Raw genomic sequence first — 18,355 nt, forward strand, 5'->3', positions numbered from 1 at the left:
GCCTTGTCCGCGTCTCTAGCATCAGCCTGCACTGTGCTCTTTGCTCTCTGTATTGCCTGCAGGTCTCCCAGAGACCTCCTATACAGAGATGACACCTGTTTAGCTGCTTGCCCAGAAAAACCTTCTCAGACCTCCCTGATCAGGACAGATGCTCCTTAGGACTTGCCTTCATGTTGTGTCTTTTCCTATGAGGACCTGTCAAAACTGTAACTCTGTTGTATGTGAGCTCTGCAAAGGCAGCCCTGTCTGGTTTTGCCCATTTTGTATTCTCCAGTCCTGGGCACAGAGCCTGGGGTCCAGGAACTGCTCTGCTACTATTGTGAGTGAGTGGATGAGTGAATGGGTGGACAGTTCCAGGCAGCATTTTGGCTGAGCGTGGCAGTGGTTCCGCTGGGAGTGATTCTTAGAGAAACCCAAAGGTTTTTTTTCCCCTGAGGACTGAACTGCCAAGTATCATGTTTCCCAGGACTGTCTCTTAATAAATAATCTAGTCCCTCTTAGCCATTTCTCACTCAGCCCCCGCCTGGCGATAATGCTCCACCCTGAAACAGCTGCTTTCATCTTCTGGTCTCCACCCTTAGACTCACTGTTCCTGCAGGTGTGGCCACACCTACTGGTGGCTACCCTTAGAAGTCACTGCATATACTTCTGTGGGAGGCTAAAAAGTCGTGTTAAAGAAGTGCTCCTGGACTCAGGCAACCAAGGGGCTCTGTGGGAGGAAGAAACCTGTGTCTGGTTTGCACTGGCCTCAGAAGTCAGCAGCTACAATGTACTGGGCACAGATGGGCAAGGGCTCTGATCCTGTGACAGTGCTGTCGTCACAGGGCTTCCTGAACATACAGGAGGGAGGTCACTTCCCGAGTCATACAGTTGAGAAGCAGCAGGGACAGGAGAGGAACCCAACTCTGTGGGCTCCAGAACCCTGGGCTCTTAGCAAGCTAGTTCGCCTGCTTCCAGAGTATGGCTTGGCTTGGGAAATTGGTACCCTACTGACAGTTTTTGTAGCCAGCAGTAGCTTCCCTGCAGATGACAAGGAGCAGGAGGAGCCAGGAGACTATTCCCCTTCATGACAATAGGAAGCTGAGGCCCAGTACGGGCATACAGGGGCAGATGGCAGGCCGGCGAGGGCACGGACCCTCGAGCGTAGGAGCGGATCTGCGCCCCCTCCCCCGGCGCCTGCGCACTGCAGCTCCGTTCCCCGCCCAACCCCGCCCCGATCGCCCGGGTTTTCAAATTTGAAACCTGCTCCTTTTCCCGCCTGAACGTGTTGACCATCGGAGGGAGAGGGCGGGGCCATACGCAGCCAATAGTGCCTCAGAAGCTCCCAGGCCCCGCCCTGAAGGTGACGGCAGCCAGCCGCAGGAAGCCTGGGGCAAATGGGTGAGGGTGCCCGCTGGCCCCGCCTCTGCGGCGCCCACGTGCAGCGACCGAGCTGGGCCCTCCCGGAGACCAAGGGCCCCCAGAGTACCATTTTAGGTGCAGAGCCTTCGCCATCAGCTTGGGACTGGAAACTGAGACCCTGATACACTTAGCAGCGCAGGATCGTTGAGCAAAATGGGCAAGACGCGGCCCCCTTTAGCACGGGGATTCAAAGGCTGAGCCTGGAACCGGCGCCCATAGCAGCCCCGGGAGTCTGAGGGGGGGGCGAGAGGGGCGGGCTCGAGGAGGTGGTTGGCTGTTCCCTGGCCCCTTTGGGGGAGGGGCGGGGCCAAGGGCTGGGCCGTCCCAGGGGCGGGGTGTCCCAGGGGCGGGTCCGGGTCCCTGTGTTTGTTGCACCGTGTCAGTTACATTGTAACAAAAGTGGTGCAGCCGCTCTTAGGGCCAGCACTCTTGGCCCGCCCGCCGTCAGCTGTCGCCGACATGGAATCCGTGGCCAGCAATATCCAGGTCCTGCTGCAGGCGGCGGAGTTCCTAGAGCGCCGTGAGAGAGGTGAGGAAGAACTCTTGGCGGGTCTCCAGACGGCAACCTCGCTGACACAGGCCTGGGCTGGACTTGGCTCCCAACAAGGATGGCATGCAGGACTTTAAGCAGTAGCCCCGGGGTACCCCGCCCTCAAGTTGTTGTTGGTGGGGGGGGGCCCGGGCTGTCGGACAGGGAGTGGTTGGGGAAATGGCCCTGGCACCAAAAGCCCTTCCCTGACCGTGACTTGTCAGGGGCGCCTGCTGGGACCAGCCCCAGGCTGAAGCGGGCTGGGGCTCTCTCTGGCAGAAGCCGAGCATGGCTACGCGTCCCTGTGCCCGCATCTCAGTCCAGGCCCAGTCTACAGGAGGAGGAAGCGATCCCCCCAAGCTTCTGGCGCGCTGGACAGTGGGCGGTGAGGAAGGCTGGGGATGGTTGGGGGAGGAGGGGGATGGGTGCCATCCCTCATGGGGCCTCACCTTTGCCCACTTCCTCCTTGTTGCTTGTATCTTCTGGGCCAGGTCCCCTAGTCTGGAGGCAATTCAGACCTCTCCTGCCATCTCCTTACTCCTCTCTGTTCATTCACGGACTATTTCTTGAGCACCCTGATGTGTCAGAAACCATAAACTTCAGGGAAAGAAGTGTCAGAAACCATAAACTAGAGAGTTCAGGGTCCTTCCACTCACACTCTTGCACTCTGCATCTCCACTCAATTCCCGTCCCCCCTCCCCCCAGACTTCTCTTTTCTCTTCTCATCCCTTTGCACATGCTAATCCCTCCAATTTTAAAGCCTCTCCCTCCACCACTCTACTTTGGGTAGCATGTTTCTGGCCCAGCTCAACTGTCACCTCTGTTTGAGAAGCAGTTCCTGACTGCTGGTCAGGGGGCCTCGTTTGGACCCCACAACCACTGGGCAGGCCTCTCAGCATTTGGCTTGGTATCTCTGCCTCTGCCGGCGGGCTCCAGTGCTCAAGGCTGGTACAAGGGCCCCACATTAGGCTAGTTTGGGGCCCACATCTCTAGTGGATTTTAAGTCCCTGGGACTGAGGGTGTGGGTAGTAGCTGACGCCCCCTCACCTGTCCTCCCTGGCATTGGCAGGTCTGTGCACAACGAGCTGGAGAAACGCAGGTGAGTCCCAGCTTTGCCCTGACAGCACTGGGCCCCAGGAACCATCTGCCTCTGGCCTTCCCTCCCCTGCTGTCTGGCCAGCAAGGCTAGGCTGGCACTGCCCTCCAGACCCCTTCCCCCGCAGGAGGGCCCAGCTGAAGCGGTGCCTGGAGCAGCTAAAACAGCAGATGCCCCTGGGGGCTGACTGTGCCCGCTACACCACCCTGAGCCTTCTGCGCTGGGCCAGGATGCACATCCAGGTAAAAAGTTCCTGCAGTGCCCTGCAGCCAGCCTTCCAGAATTGTGAGATGTGTAGTGGGGAGGGGCTACGTGCAACTGGGGAGAGAGGCCTAAGGTAATAGCCCAGCAGTGAGACATGGGACAGTTTTCTGTGCTTTTGGCTTCCACTGTGTTAAGTAGGAAAAAAAGCAGAAAACAACTCAAGAGGATTGTTCTGAGGCTTAAGTGAGTTTTCCCAATAAATGTTCATGGTTATTAGGGCTATTATCAATTCAGTCCTAACTGAAGTCACTCAGGCTCTCTGGACTTGGTTTCCCTCTCTCTACAGATGGGTATAGCTGTTGAAAACATTCTGATGTGTTCCATGTCAGGGTCCCTAGGACTGCAGAGGTTTCCGCTTTCCCATCCTTCCAAGGCCTCCAGTTCTGAGCCGTCTATTCTCATGCCATTTTGGGAGGCAGTGCTAAAGGCCAGGAGAGGAGAAGGACAGAGGAAGCCAGTCACTCCTCCTCCCAGCATCCTTCTGTGGCCTGGGCTATGCTCAGTGCCCCCTGGTGGACAGGAGTGGGGTGTGCGGGCTCATGCCCCACGCAGACCCAGATTGGGGGCGGGGGCGGAGCAGGGAACTAAAAGTGGCCTTTCCTGCCACTTTTAGTGGCATTTTCCTGCCCTCCTGACCCTCTTCACAAAGAAATGGGGGCATGGCTAGGCCAAGGACCGAGGTGCACAGCTAATGAGAGGCAGAGTTATAACCCAGGCCCAAGTCTCCTGCCTTGCAGTTTCCTTCAACAGGTGTTTATCAAGCACCTGTTCTAGGTTCCAGGGGCTGTGGCAGATCCCAGATCCATGTGCTATGCAGCAAATCAATCCCAGTGCAGGGACTGTCAGCTCTGCCCCACAGTACCCGCGTTCACTCATTGTGCTGAAGAACACCCTAGCCTGGTAGCTGGCCTGTTTCTCACCTGGAGCTCTCCTGGCCTGATTCTTGGAGAGCTGATGTGTGCCCTGTGGGGACTGGCTGGGCCATGGGCAGACCTGGAGATTGCTCCTTCCTTGAGGCCCTATCACCCCTCCCAAGATAGGGCCCTTGAGGCCCTAACTCCCTGGCCTCCTGTTTTGCCTCTTCTGGGCTGCCCTCCACATTGCCCTAGCATGTAATGTGGAGCACACAGATCTGTCCAGGTTGGTTTCCTGCTGGAAAATTTCCATGGCTCGTGCATGATAGGACAGTCTCAGTTCCTTACTTCCTATGAAACTATAGGCCCTTCACAGCCCAGGTGTTGCCACTGGTCTGCTTTAGATCTCTTTTTTTTTTTTAAAGACAAGAGATATTTATTGAAATCAGCAAACTCAGGTTTTTCGAGCCCCAGCCCATGGTCGCAGTCCTGTCCCTGTCCCCTCTCCCCCATAGCCACAGCACAGGGAATGGAAAAGAGGAAGCTGAGAGAGAAGTCCCCGCCAGGGGCAGACTGCCTCCATGTGTGGGGACGGCAGCCCAGCCGGGGCCCGTGGCCACCGCCACAGGCCTCTCCCTATAAATTAAGTCCCTGCAGCCCCAGCTAAGGGGCGAGGCGAAGGAAGGCCAGAAGGCAGGGTCTCGGACCCCCAGCCAAGGAACAGATTGAGGGCAGAGCTCAGGGCGGAAAGAAGCCAAAGGAAAAGAGAAGAGGTATGGGGCTGCAGGGTGGCAAGGCCCCCCACTTTTGGTCCCAGGAGGAAGGAGGCCAGTTGGTCCAGTTTTGGTGGGTTTGAAGAAGGGAATGTATTAGTAAGCACGGGGTGGGGGGGCCTGCCACCGGGCACCCCAGAGGAGGCAGGCCGGGCCCCCACCCTGGCCAAGGGAGTCTGAGTGTCTTCCCACGCCCTACCAGAGAAGTTGAATCCTCCATGATCTTCCCAGTTTCCCTCTGCTTGGATGCTGCTTCTTGCCCCATCTTTGCCTAGGCAGCTCTTACTCATCTTTCTACACCCAGTACAAATGTCCCCTTGTTCAGTTCTTGTTGACTGAATGTAGGCTTCTGCCCAGCCAGGGCTCTGGTGGGAGAACCCTTGGCACTCCCTAGACCCCAGGCTGGCAGAGTGTGAGGGGGATTAATGCTAAAGTTCTAGGCTTCCTGGGAGGGTCTTAATCAGGAGTCACAAACCTGCAGGCTTTGGTCTGTAGTTTCTAAAAATTTAAATTAGCTGCCAGCATTTAAAAGGATATTTGACATGGAAAAGTCTGACTTTCAGCTTTTCTTAAACTGGGCAATGTGGCGGTGCTAGGCCCGTTAGCATATGTCTGTAACCAGTTAGAACCTAGAGGGGGGCCACCTCCTTGAGCTGTAGGGCCCACTTGCCACCATGTCACAGGCCTCCCCGGTCCCTGCTGCTTGCCATGGAAAGACTCTCATCACTTGATGAGGCCCTGACCGCCCCTGAGACTGGGATGCCCTTCCCAATTCACCCACACCGAGTGCTCACAGGGCATGTACGTGGAACCAGAGGGCAGGCTCCCTGGAGGCTATGGGAGCCACCCTCTGGGGCCCAGATTTAGTCACCCCCGCCTGGAACAGGAAGTCACCAAGTTGGCCACAGTCCACTGTTGAGTGGTGCTGGGGTGAGGCCCGAGCCCCCAGGCAGCTGACCCTGGGCCCTCGCTCCCTTGGGACTTGTAGAAGCTGGAGGAACAGGAGCAGCAGGCGAGGCGGCTCAAGGAGAAGCTGCGCAGCAAGCAGCAAAGCCTGCGGCGGCAGCTGGAGCAGCTCCGGGCACCAGCAGGGCTGGGAGAGAGGGAGCGGCCACGGGCAGACAGCCTGGACTCCTCGGGCCTCTCCTCTGAACGCTCAGACTCAGACCAAGGTGAGTGCCCTGAAGCCAAGGAGTCACAGGGGTGGCGCGGGCTGAGCTGGCCAGGTCTCCTGACTGGACCCCTCCCTGCACAGAGGAGGTGGAGGTGGACGTGGAGAGCCTGGTGTTCGGGGCCGAGGCTGAGCTGCTACGGAGCTTCAGCGCGGGCCAGGAGCACAGCTATTCACATGGCAGTGGCACCTGGCTATGACCTTCACCGCCCCAGAGCAGGCCTCCACCCACAGACTGCCCTTGGCTCTGAGGGAGGAGCCCACCACCCCCCAAGCCTCAAGGGCTGCTTGGAATGGACTAAAAGGACCCTTACGTGGGAACAGGTGCCTGCCCCCCACCTTGCCGCTGGCTGCTGGCAGTCCCTCCTTGGGGAGGGGTGCCTGGGTTTCCCCTGAGCCCTGCAGGGGAGGCAGCTTGGGCCTAGGCCACCCTTCCAGGCCTTTTTTTGTAGCACTTGGCTCTGCTGTCCCCACGGAGGGGCAGGAAGCCTCTTGGGCCCTCACATTCCTTCCTAGAGAAGGCCCCCTGACCTTTATCCCAGATACTGTACAGTATTTTCATTAAAAGCCTCTTTACTAACTTCCTGTCCATGATCTTGCCTGATGAAAATGGGGAACTCCCCGTCACGGACAAACTGGAAAAGAGGAAATGAGATCAGTAGCCATTACTGACACCGTGCATCGTACCAGGCAGTGTCCCTTTAATCATCAGAGCGGGAGGCTGCTCCGTTTCACAGGTGGCACTGAGTACGAGACTTGCCCAAGGCCCAAAGCCAGGAAAGTATGGAGTCAAGGTTCCAACGAAGTTTTCTGACTCCAGAGCTAGGGCTCATTGAATTCAACAACTATTTATTGAGTGCCTGTAATGTGCTAGATACTGTTCCAGATACTTGGGACACATCAGAGAACATGACAAAGGTCCCTGCCCTCATGGAGCTTACAGTCTGGCGCTTCCTAGCCCTGTACCTGCAGGCTGTCTGGGACCGGGCAGGCCCTGGCCCCTCCCTGTGCTGGATGTGGACATCCACAGGCCTGGCTCAGACATGGGCAACGTGCCTGCTGCACTGTCAGTGCCAAACAGGACACCCAGCCCCAACCCACCCAGACAACAGAAAGGGCTGGAAGTTGACTTTTAATAATAAAGTACAAGGGGGACAAGGCAGAGGAACTTGAGCCAGGTGGTCAGGTGCCCTACCGCGCCGGGGCCTGGGCTAGCTACACGAAGTGCTGTTGCTGCTGCTGCTGCTTGGTGGCTGCCTTGCTGGCAAGGTCCTTGGCCTTCTCTGTAGCTGCCAGTGCCGTCTCCTTTGCCTTCTCCTTGGCTTCCTTGGCTGTCTCAACGAGGGTTTTGGAAGGGGCCTCACCTGCAGCAAAGGGCAGGGGCTGGATTCAGAAGACTCCAAGAAGACCCACCTCCACATCCCTCCTCCCCAGTATTCCCCCACCTTGGGCCAGGCCCCTTCTGAAGGGTGGTATTTGCCCCAGGTACAGATGAGGAGTCCCAGGCTTAGAGTGGGGTGGTAACAGCTGTAGATTCCAACACCTGTCAGGGCCGCTAAGACTGCACCCCAGGCTCTTTTTGTACCCAGAGCCCCTCACCCTGCAGCTTGGCCAAGATGTACTCAAAGCCCTTCATAGTCTTGGTCACATTGCTTTTGAACCGGGCAAGACCAAACTCCTGGCAAAAGAAGAAAAGGGGGTTAGGATTCTGAGCTTCCCACTGACCCCTAGCCCAGCCTTCATGCCAAATGCCTGGGCCCCCAAAGCCCCAGCACCCCCACAATGCTGCTCACCTGGACAGCTCTGGAGACACCAAATAAGCTAGAGGAGACCCAGGCTTCCCGGCGGATTTCGGTCCAGCCGCTGTTATCAGAGTTCACACAGTAAACACATCGTTCCTCCACCACCTGTGCAGGGAGTCAAGCCAACCACAATTGCATGGGAGTCTTTCACTTCATCAACTTGCACATAAATTTGGTCACCTACCTCTTTTTCACAGGGTAAGGAAATAAAGTGAAAAATCCACTTCTTTCCCCTACTGTGTTCCCAATCTTCATTTCAGGAAGAGAACAAGAACATAAAAAGGGCCACTTTGATCTCTAAAACCTCTCCTCTGACCCTTTCAACTAAAAGGCACATAGACTCGAGCTCAGGAGTGTATGTGCTAGCTCCAGCCTGGCCCTGGACTTGGTTTGGTAGCTTTAGGTGCAGTGCTTTTAGCCTGCCGGCCACCCACTACAGCTCCTGAGCTCCCTGGCAGGCAAAATAAAATGGAAATCAGGCAAACGTCACAGCTATCAGCTATCAGTATCCTGGAACCAGGACTTCCAGGAGCAACACTTACAATACATGTCTCACAGCTGTATCACTTATATTTGTAATTTACAAAAACAGATTATGCCCTCAGGGTATAGTCAGTTGTGAAGCCTTCAGAAAACTCTGGGGGGGGGGGGGAAGAACCTCAAGGTGCCTGCTCACTCTGTGACCTTGCAGGGCACTTCCTCTCTTGGAACCTCACTTCCCTCTTTGCACAATGGAGAGTAATACCTAGCTCCCAGAGCCACTGTGAAGAAGCTAGCTGAGAAAAAGAACAAGAGCTCTCTGAAAACTTTTACAGTATTCACACGTGAGATGACACTGTAGGACGTTCCTTTAACCATGGGTTTTCCAGCCTTTTTTTTTTTTTTTAAAGATTTTATTTATTTATTTGACAGACAGAGATCATAAGTAGGCAGAGAGGCAGGCAGAGAGAGAGGGGAGGAAGCATGCTCTTTGCTGAGCAGAGAGCCCGAGGCAGGGCTCAATCCCAGGACCCTGGGATCATGACCTGAGCCGAAGGCAGAGGCTTTAAACCCACTAAGCCACCCAGGCGCCCCTTCCAGCTTTTTTATAGGCAAGAAATCAAGAGGTATACGAACCTTTCCCCCCTCAGGCAAAAACCCATTACGTCATACAGATAAAGTGGAACTCATCTAATCATCATGGGCAAGGGGCTCAGATCCTCTCTCCTCAGAGGCACAAAGAAATTGCTTATGGCTTGATGGATTCCTGCTTGAAAATCACTGCCTCCTTCCCTCAGCATCACTTTTGTGGGCCCACACTATATGTGTGCCAGGTACGGTGAAGGTGCTCTGTATTTAGTACTTGGGACAACTCTGTAACAAGTACCCCTCCCCCACAGCATGAATGAAAAGACTAATTTGGCTGAAAAAGATCATCTGAGCTTACACTCTAGTTTACTCCCCAATAACCCAAATCTGCCTCAGATAATAGAAGCTCCATGACTTCCTAGCCATATGTACCTGGAGCTACTTTTGGGGAACTAAAGGGGAGAGCAGTCTCACCATCAGCCGGGCGTGGTTGATGTTCCAGGTGAAGGTGGTCATGGTCTGGTTCTGCGGGTCCACAATAGAATCCTCCAGGATGTACACCGAGTGAGCGACATTGGCAGGAAACAGTCGCTCGGCCCAGCGGGGCATCCTGTTGGTCTTGGTCAGGAGACGCCGGGACAGGAGTTTCTGGTCAGGGGTCACCTCCCGGTGCACTATGTCTTCCGTCAAGACATGTTTGCTGCCAAGTATCAGAATGAAGGTGACCCTCGGGTGCATGCCGCTAAAAGACTGCCCGCTGGGGTTCCCCTCTGAAGCTTCCCGGCCCAGAATGGCCATGCCTTCCCCAAACTTGAAACCATAAGTAGCGTGGCTCAGACCTCAACTAGAGTTCCCTGCGACTATCCGAGGGCAAATTCCAACTCCCGCCCTCTTGCGGACCAGATTCCGGCGGGGACTGGATCTCAAGATCTATTACACCAGTGGAGAACGCCACAGGCAGAGGAGTAGGCCAGCGCCGGGATTTCCAGCTGCTGTGCCGCCGCCTCTTCCTGTCTCACCACCTCGAAATGAGAGAACCTTGGACTATAGCCTCAAACCACCGCCCGGGCCCAGCCTCCTTCCAATACCTTGCAGGCCTGGCCTGGCCGCTTCTCGGATAGAGTCTTCTTACCCTAAAGATGGCCCCGGTTCCGACGGTGCCCTACCTCGGACTCGATGTCGAGTCTCTCGCGGACCCATACTTCGATCTCCAAACAGCGAGTAGGAAGGATTGCTCTTTCCAGGGCCACGTACCTATAGGGATTCGGGTACCGCTGCCAGAAGGCAGCGAACACTTGGTCCCAGGAACTCCGGAGCACGCTCTGGCCCAGGAAATACTTCACCATCGTCCCGGCCGGGGCGGGCTCAGCACCCGCGCAGCATCAGGGGTGCGAAGCCCGGGGTGGGGCACGCGGAGACCGGACCGGGGCTCGGCGCACGCCCGCCAGGCTCGCAGCTCAGTCACCACCGCGCCGCGCCCAAGGAGCCGCCGCCGCCATGAGGAGTTGTCGAGCAGCGCGCAACTTCCGGCGCAGCGGCGCTGTACCCACCACTTCCGGCGCCCGCCCACGTGACCCCACGATCCCGCCCCCTTATCCTTTACCACCTCCCCCCTCCCCCGCGGGAGTCGCCGCGCTGCGGGTCGGATCCAGGTTGAAGGGGCCCCCCAGGTTCTGTGGGGATTCCGTGCGGGAGCGACCCCTAAGCCCGGCGAGGGAGCTGGGTGGCGGTATGCGGCGCCGTTGAGGGCGCTGCCGCGCGGGATCCCAGGCCGCCCCGAGTCCTGGGCTCTTCGAAGGAGGTTCAGCGCCTGGGGCCGAGCAGCGGGGCAGACGCGGACGCTGTCGGAGCTCCAGCCGACGCGGTGTCTCCAGTCGTAGGTCGGCGCCTGGGGTCGGGGACCGAGGCTTGGGCGCTGCCTGCCCGAGCGGAGATCCGGGCTTGCCTCCGCCCCCGCTCAGGACCCTGACGCCGGTGAGGCGGCCCCGGGATGAGCGGGCAGCGCGTGGACGTCAAGGTGGTGATGCTGGGCAAGGAGTACGTGGGCAAGACAAGCCTGGTGGAAAGATACGTACACGACCGCTTCCTGGTGGGGCCCTATCAGAACGTAAGTACGCTGCGCGGGGCCCGGAACGAGTGGGGAGGGAGCTGGTCCGCACCCGCGGCCCTGATCACTTTCCCGATTGCAGACCATCGGGGCCGCCTTCGTGGCCAAGGTGATGTCCGTTGGAGACCGGACGGTGACTCTAGGTATTTGGGTAAGTCCCCTGGGCACGCAGTCCCGAGAAAACCCATTCATGAGGAGGCTTACTTTCTCCTGCCTATTATCAGCTGACTTGTCTTGTAGAGGCCATTTTTCTATTCTAGACCCCAGTTTAAAAATAGGGGTCTGGAGGACGTCGTGTTAGTTTGCACTCTTGGGGAGTAGCTAGGTAACTCAGGCCAGGGCTGAGCCGCCCCCTGCTCTTCAGGACACAGCAGGCTCTGAGCGTTACGAGGCCATGAGTCGAATCTACTATCGGGGCGCCAAGGCTGCCATCGTCTGCTATGGTAAGGGTTCTGGCCTGTTCCTCAAACAAGAGGGGGTGGGTGTCAGGATGGCCTAAGAACAGCCCCTGATCCTTGGTTGTGTTTTCTGCGTGCCCCTGCCCGTATCAAGACCTGACGGACAGCAGCAGTTTTGAGCGGGCAAAGTTCTGGGTGAAGGAACTGCGCAACCTAGAGGAGGTAAGTGCCAGACCTCACCGAAGGCCTAGGAGCTGGTGGTCCATGGGAGTGACTTTGACCTTGTCTTCTGCTCCAGGGCTGTCAGATCTACCTGTGTGGCACCAAGAGCGACCTACTGGAGGAGGACAGGCGTCGTCGTCGCGTGGACTTCCACGACGTCCAGGACTATGCAGAGAGTAGCTGTTGCTCAGCTCCCTGGGGGTGGGGGAGTTAAGTGGCTGCTTGGGTGGAGCACAGAAAATAGGGACTGCCTTAGCTGCCATGCCAAGACCCCTGGGGAAGGTCTTCTGCCTTCCCTGAAGGTGTGGGGTCTATTAGATTCCCTGAACTGCTAGCCTTTTCCTTTGTATCCACCTGATTCTCAGGTAGGAAGCTTTAGTCACTTCTCTTTACAGATATCAAAGCTCAGCTCTTTGAAACATCCAGCAAGACAGGCCAGAGTGTGGGTGAGTGCTGTCCGGGTCCACACAGCAGGAACAGGCAGGGGCACCAGAGGAGAAGAGCCTAGAGGGCCGGGTTATTGGGTGATTCCAGGGTTACTGGCTTTCAGCCCTCACTGACTTGTCCTTTTTCCTGCCAGACGAGCTCTTCCAGAAAGTGGCAGAGGATTACGTCAGTGTGGCTGCCTTCCAGGTGATGACAGGTGTGTGTGCATCCCCAGCCTCTCTGGAGACTTCTTCTAGGCCCACAGCATCTGGCCCCCTTCACAAGTTACCTGATCCCCAAACAGAAGGGTGCTGAGCTGCCACCTCTCTTTGACAGAGGACAAGGGCGTGGACCTGGGCCAGAAGGCAAACCCCTACTTCTACAGCTGTTGTCATCACTGAGTCACCACCATTCACCTGGCCTAGGGGAATTAAAGGAGTTCCCCGAGAAGGGCTAGACCTAGCTCCTGTCTGGGCTTGAGTGGTCGTACGTCTGAGCTACCCCTGGTCCCCATGGCAGCAGAGGTGGCACCTGCCTGTGCTGGCCCATGAAATGGAGGCAGCATTGGGCTGACTGATGGGCATGAGGAGGGTAAAGGCTTATTTGGACCCCAGGCTCCTGTCCTGGACAACACTTGTGTCTGCAGATTATTTAAGTGGCTTTTGATTTGTAAATAAAATCAATGCACTGTGAATCACACTCAGCCCCTCTCCCTGCTGTGTGGATTAGGTGCCAAGACACCTAGTTCTGGGGCCACCTGGCTGATCTCACTTCTTCTATTAAGGCTGCCCTCAGCTCTTACTCTTTTGGAAGCCAAGTTAACTTCACTCCCGGATTGCATCTGAGATAATATAGAAATAAAGGGGCTTTTTCCTGTTCTTGGGGGCGGGGGGGACAAAGATAAGTAAGGGGCTGGGGTTGGGGCAATGTGAAGCTCACGCAAGGCAGGCACTTAAGTGGTGTCCAGAGATCAAAGGGTCAAGCACTCCTACTTCAGACTGGCTGGTTCTACCACTGCTTCTGTCACATCTAGGTCCATGAGTCATGTCTGTGGCTCAGATTCTAAGCTTCCCAGCAACACTACAAGGTGGCTTAATGGAAGAAAATTTTAAGTTCTGCAAGACAGAAAGGTCTTATAGATCCAGACTGGAATCCAGTTCAGCTATCAACAGAAAAGGTACCTGAACTTGGCCTGAGTTTCTCATCTGTAAAATCCAGTGACCACTACCTAGTTCAGGGCTGCGAAGACCCTGAACAAAAAGTTAACTTTAGGACTAAATGTTTGCTTTTCCACACTATTCCCCAGAGGGCTTTCTGCTGAAGGGCAGGAAGTTCAGGACTAGGTCAGAAGGAGAGACAGACTCCCAAGACTCCCCCAAAGTATATCTTTGGGTCTTAGAACTATCAGGTGTTAGGGTGGATAGAGCTGGTGCTTCCTGTTCAGCTAAAAACCATACGGCAGCCCTTTTCCAGTAGTGAAAGCCTGGTGGCTTTGTCTCTGCTTTCCTGCCTTAGGCCTGGGCCAGGTCTTCTGCAGTGCCTAGCACCTATCTCTTAAGAACTAAAGACATGGCCAGAATGGTCAGACTCAACACTCAGAAACAACTTTGGTTCCACTTCCTTTTTAAAAACCAATTCCTCAAAATACCCTTCCTTTATGGGTAATGGAAGCTTCCTGTATAGGAGCTGAAACTGACACCAGCCACTCCCAAAAGAAGTGAAAGACAGTCTGGCAGCTGGTGGTGCTGGGAGGAAACCCACACCACTCCTGGAGATGCTCAGAGGAGGGGCTCACCTCCACCATGTCCCCAACCTGGGAACTATCTCAGAGGCTGGTTTCTGCTCTCACCCCAAGCCCAGCCTCCCTCCTGTTAAGCTACATCTCCCCACGGACAACAAACAAAACACAGGGCAAGGGCCATTAAGAGTAAAGTTAAACTTTACTTTACAGTAATTTTTTTTTCTATATACAAAGAATTACAGTACATGTTTATGGGGACTCCTACAGGGCTCCCCTCTTTTTCACTAAGAGTTTCACTTACAGCTGACAATCTATGGGGGAAGGGGCAAAAGACCAGTGATGACTCAGCTGACACCCCCCCCGCCCCTTTCTTAAAAATATATAGATCTCTATTGTCAGCTTGTTTCTTTGCCAAGACTTAGAAAGCTGCTCTTCCATGAGCTCCTGTGTGCTGCACTCACCCATCTTCAACACACTCCTCTACATGCACACACAGGCAGCACCCACCTCGGACCTGGAGACCGCCTGTTCTCTGCCCCTACCCTGGAAGTCTAAAGCACCACAACCATTCATCTCTGCTCCTACTCCCTGGGCACATCTGTCCACAAAGCTTTACTTGACTTCCAGGGTGTTAGACCTGAAGCCCCTCAATAGCCTGATGGTTTGAAAGTCATGGGAAAGCAGCTCTAGAGAAGGGACCACATGAGAGTTCAACATGATTTTGTTTACACTGGTAGGAAACATTTCTCAGGCTGTGGATTTCTAATTAAAATAAACTCTTTCCACTTCCTTAAGAAATATTACCCTTAATCTTCATAACCAACTGAGGTGCTCCCATGAGAGTAGAAGAGGTAGAGAGGGGCACAAGGTAACACAAAGAGAACCCCATAGGTGGAGCTCTCTACCAACCTGTTCTAGGCATTGTGGACCGAGGCTACACCAGGTGACAAGGTGACACCAGCCCTGAGAAACTCAATGGCCACCCTCATCTGGATACAGCATCTCTTCCACCTAGGATTACACTGACCCACTCCAGGGTCGGGTGCAGGCTTCACTGAGACTCTGCCTTCTCTAATTGAGCCTCAAAGAAACGACTCTACACAGAATTTCTTCTTCCCAAACAGGAACCTGGGTTTCTTAACTCACCAGTCCCTCAACCCTTGGCAGTGCTTATTTATACCAGAAAATTAGCACCATCATTACATTTTTTGTGTTCAAAGCAATTACCTATTCTTATTTCAGTTTGTACTACAGCAACCTCTGGCCCTGCTGCACTGGCCCTAGGAAGCTCAGCTGAGAGCTAACTGGCTATAGCCAATGAAGTCTCATGCAGCAGCTACCTAGCTCTAAGTGATCTGGAATGTCTAGCACATGAAACAGTCCAAGCATTACTTAGCAGGAAAAGGGGCTTGTGGCAGCTCCTTTCTTGCCATGATCTCAGGTGAGGAGACTGGACCACTCGACCTCCTGGTTGACAAATCGCAAGAGGATGACAAGATCCTCCTAAAATGCCTTAGGAGAAAACCCAATTTATAGGAGCTGAGGGCAAAATCAATCCACATTTAGTGCTCTCCTGATTCCTTTCCACAGGGGAAGGAGCCAGGACCAGACTTCCTTCCTGCCATTCTGTTCTCACGATGTGACCTGGGAGTCCAGCTCCAGTGAGGAGATGCTACTGAGCCTGGGAAAGGATCGCTGATGCACTTCGTGCTCCAACTGTAGTGTGGGGTAGAGAATGTGAAGATAAAATAATTATTTCCATCGATGCTAAAGATGCAGATTGGGTTCATTAGAGGACCAATACAGTGACTTAAGTCACCTCAAACTCAGTAACTTCAGGGGGAAGCAGACATTTAAAAACCTGGGATCCTTCTATAGCAATAATAGCTATTTTGCTATTAGAATGGGTTTGTTCCAGCAGGAGAAGCAAATGAGGCTTTGAATCCAAATCTCAGCAGTTTCCATAAAGTTCTTCTGACTTAACAGAGCAAGGAGAGATACTGGTTCTTTAGCTACCTATGGAAGCTGTGACTTCCCCTTTGGAAACGTTTCCTGGGGACAGGCTTAGAGGCGCTTCTCTCTTGAGATCTTAATTTCCAGGCATTTGGCCAAATACTAAAATACCATCCTGCACAAAGATCAGGAGTTTCTAAGACAAAAGCTTTCCTTTTAACTGCCAATTCACACCCTCTGGAGAAAAGGTCTCAGTACAAGGCTCCGGGAGAGTCCCCAAGGATGGCAGGGTCACTCTCTCCCCATTGTCCCTCATGTCAGAGTTTCAATTTCCCAACAGTCCTTTAACTCTGCTTCTAATTGTATGGTGACTGCTTTCTTGATGTTAACAATCTGATATCAGATGCTATCAGTGGGCCTGATAGCTGAATTTCTAGTTTAATTCTGAGAGAGAGTAACCCTTACAAAAGCCTGGATGTCCATCCATTTAGATAAAGAACTTCCACCCTCCCCCAACCCTCCCACCCCCTCCCCCAAACCAGGCACAGCTCAAAAGTTGTTTTCCCAGGCAGGTCTGGAAGGAAGTAAATGGTGGAGAATGGAAAGAACCAAAACAAAACCACAAAGTGGCCAATCATGGCCAACCTTTCCCTCACTCCTTGTCCTGTGAGACGTATCTAGAGCGGCTGTCAAGTCAATTACCTACCAAAGCCTACTTCAGAGAAGCTATTACAGGATGAAACTTCTCCATTTAAATTTTTTACATAGCCTGCACACACACCCCTCCCCCCCAAATTCACAGTTTATTTCATGAAACAAAGAGCTACGGTAATTTAACACACAACATAGTGAAAGAAGATTCTGACAGTGCAGTGCGAATATCTTTTTCTGATCACAACTACAGATGACAGGAGAGAAAAGGGCACAGGACTGGCACCAAGCAAACCCTACTCATACAGCCTAAAAGATTAGGGAAAGGGACCTACTAGCTGCAGTTATATACTTATTATTCTCACACATGATAAATACTTAATATAATGAACTTTAATGTTCTGGGTGATTTCTTTAAAAATATCTCTTCCATGGTTTAAAATTTTTTAAAAAAGAAAATAAGATGCTTTGTTTTCTCTTCCTTTTGAACAAAGAGCTTTTCCTCTCTCATGATGTGGGAAGAGAGAGAGGATGAAAAGGGGAGAACTAGGCAGGTGGAATTACAGAGATTTCGAGGTCTAAATGGGATACAGAGAAAGGTCCCTAGACTTGGGACAGCCCTGCCCAGCCTCGTACCTCTGCCTGAGTTCAAGTGTCTCAACCCGAGACGGACTTTGGGAAATAAAAGCAAATTCTTCTTTTAATCTTAATATAAAGCGCAAATGCTTCTATAACTATTGTTCCCTCCTTAAAAGTGATGTAACCTCAAAAGGAACTTAGGAGGAGGAAATTGGGACAAAGTACACAATCTTGTGAGGGTGTAAAAGCCATAACTGAAACAGAATGGCCAGGAGACATCTGGGCCAGGAGATGGCCTGTTGGCTAAAGCTGCTGGCTAAGTTGGCAAAGCAGAGAGGTAAACACGTTTGGTCTAGGGACAAAGGAGGGGTGAGTGAATGGGAAGGAACTGGCCAAACAGCACTTCCTGTTGGCAGTTGGTGAGCTGGGTGAATGGTAGGGCAGGGTAGCACCAACAGATTTCCCAGCCCTTGTGCCCCAGCTCAGGGCAGCAGTAACAGATAATCAGCAGTTATGAGGAATCATCTCTTAGACTGGACATTGCTCTAAACACCACATCTTGCCAGTCACAGGGGAAGGGTTCTGGCCTGCTTCCGAACAAAGTCAGCAGGCACGTGCTCTCAGTACAGAACACAGCAATGCTCAGGGATGGGGTGGTAGAATCCACCAGTGAAGGAGAGGACACCCTCCATTCAGATAGGAGGGCAAAGTTATCAGAAGAGAAGTAATTTTCCATCAAGATCTGGCACTCTCCCTGAGCTGGTGATAGATCTAGCCCAGAGTTTGCCAGAGATTCCCTATATCCACTGCCCGACTCTGAAATCTGAAAGCACCTGTTTGGGGGGACGGGCGTGGGGTGGGCTGATGTAAAAGGAGGAAAATTGGTAGAAAAGAAAGGTAAGCTTGCCAATTGCCTTCTTGTACTTCAGGAAAGCTATGTCCTTGTAGAACCCAGCCTCAACAACCAGCTGCTCTGCCAAGGACAGATTTTCAGACTCTGAACAGCCCAGACAAAAGCAGTAGCGGCTGCCCAGCCAACAGCTCCACTTGGCCTTGATGCAAACCCCTGCTCCCCACCCCCAACTACAGAGGCCTCCACATGAGCGTGCGTGCATCACACACACACACATGCACACCCAACCAGGGGACACTTACTCAACACAACCACTTCTGGGGCCATAAAGGACATTACAAAATGAGTCTGGTGCCCCAGGGCCCCCTCAAAACTTCCTGTTATTTCCTGACCAAAGGTTTGTCCAAACAGCCTGGGAACCTAGGCAGGCGTGTTGGGCTCACAGGGATCAGGTCTTATCTCTGTTA

The 18,355-nt window shown here is 53.8% G+C and overlaps 3 protein-coding genes across 5 annotated transcripts; 2 read left to right on the forward strand and 1 right to left on the reverse strand.

Moving 5' to 3' along the window:
* Positions 1–1,771: 1,771 nt before the first annotated feature.
* On the forward strand, positions 1,772–6,669 carry MXD3 (MAX dimerization protein 3). Of its 2 annotated transcripts, XM_044228744.1 has the most exons (6): positions 1,772–1,930; positions 2,210–2,315; positions 3,000–3,029; positions 3,154–3,268; positions 5,906–6,089; positions 6,173–6,669. In XM_044228744.1, exons 1-6 carry the CDS (start codon positions 1,861–1,863, stop codon positions 6,286–6,288), a joined length of 621 nt encoding a protein of 206 aa, XP_044084679.1. In that variant the 5' UTR covers positions 1,772–1,860; the 3' UTR covers positions 6,289–6,669. The 2 variants fall into 2 exon arrangements, with proteins under 2 accessions (XP_044084679.1, XP_044084670.1); XM_044228735.1 differs by having other exon boundaries at positions 1,839–1,930; positions 3,000–3,268.
* A 251-nt stretch (positions 6,670–6,920) lies between these two features.
* On the reverse strand, positions 6,921–10,485 carry PRELID1 (PRELI domain containing 1). The gene is made up of 5 exons (XM_044228756.1): positions 10,213–10,485; positions 9,433–9,658; positions 7,882–7,995; positions 7,688–7,766; positions 6,921–7,452 (listed from the first exon to the last, which is right to left on the reverse strand). The coding sequence occupies exons 1-5, from the start codon at positions 10,302–10,304 to the stop codon at positions 7,304–7,306; spliced, it is 660 nt and encodes a 219-aa protein (XP_044084691.1). The 5' UTR covers positions 10,305–10,485; the 3' UTR covers positions 6,921–7,303.
* Positions 10,486–10,559: 74 nt separating this feature from the next.
* RAB24 (RAB24, member RAS oncogene family) lies at positions 10,560–15,691 on the forward strand. 2 transcript variants are annotated; one of them, XM_044228770.1, is made up of 9 exons: positions 10,595–10,610; positions 10,833–11,065; positions 11,148–11,216; positions 11,430–11,508; positions 11,618–11,685; positions 11,762–11,861; positions 12,081–12,131; positions 12,266–12,328; positions 12,448–12,810. In XM_044228770.1, the coding sequence occupies exons 2-9, from the start codon at positions 10,949–10,951 to the stop codon at positions 12,510–12,512; spliced, it is 612 nt and encodes a 203-aa protein (XP_044084705.1). In that variant the 5' UTR covers positions 10,595–10,610; positions 10,833–10,948; the 3' UTR covers positions 12,513–12,810. The 2 variants fall into 2 exon arrangements, with proteins under 2 accessions (XP_044084716.1, XP_044084705.1); XM_044228781.1 differs by lacking the exon at positions 12,448–12,810 and adding an exon at positions 15,443–15,691 and having other exon boundaries at positions 10,560–11,065.
* Positions 15,692–18,355: the final 2,664 nt, after the last annotated feature.

Source organism: Neovison vison, chromosome 1, assembly GCF_020171115.1.
Source record: "Neovison vison isolate M4711 chromosome 1, ASM_NN_V1, whole genome shotgun sequence".
NCBI classification, from domain to species: Eukaryota; Metazoa; Chordata; class Mammalia; order Carnivora; family Mustelidae; genus Neogale; species Neogale vison.

Bases quoted from the DNA above. Each gene is read 5' to 3' on its own strand.
- MXD3 (XM_044228735.1), top strand. From the start codon at position 2,219: ATGGCTACGCGTCCCTGTGCCCGCATCTCAGTCCAGGCCCAGTCTACA. The intron at 2,316-2,999 runs GTGAGGAAGGCT...TGGCATTGGCAG, and splicing joins GGCGCGCTGGACAGTGGGCG to GTCTGTGCACAACGAGCTGG. The intron at 6,090-6,172 runs GTGAGTGCCCTG...CTCCCTGCACAG, and splicing joins ACGCTCAGACTCAGACCAAG to AGGAGGTGGAGGTGGACGTG.
- PRELID1 (XM_044228756.1), bottom strand. From the start codon at position 10,304: ATGGTGAAGTATTTCCTGGGCCAGAGCGTGCTCCGGAGTTCCTGGGAC. The intron at 7,767-7,881 runs GTGAGCAGCATT...TTCTTTTGCCAG, and splicing joins GTGTCTCCAGAGCTGTCCAG to GAGTTTGGTCTTGCCCGGTT. The intron at 7,453-7,687 runs GTGAGGGGCTCT...CCTTTGCTGCAG, and splicing joins CATCTTGGCCAAGCTGCAGG to GTGAGGCCCCTTCCAAAACC.
- RAB24 (XM_044228770.1), top strand. From the start codon at position 10,949: ATGAGCGGGCAGCGCGTGGACGTCAAGGTGGTGATGCTGGGCAAGGAG. The intron at 11,862-12,080 runs GTAGCTGTTGCT...TTCTCTTTACAG, and splicing joins CGTCCAGGACTATGCAGAGA to ATATCAAAGCTCAGCTCTTT. The intron at 12,329-12,447 runs GTGTGTGTGCAT...TCTCTTTGACAG, and splicing joins TGCCTTCCAGGTGATGACAG to AGGACAAGGGCGTGGACCTG.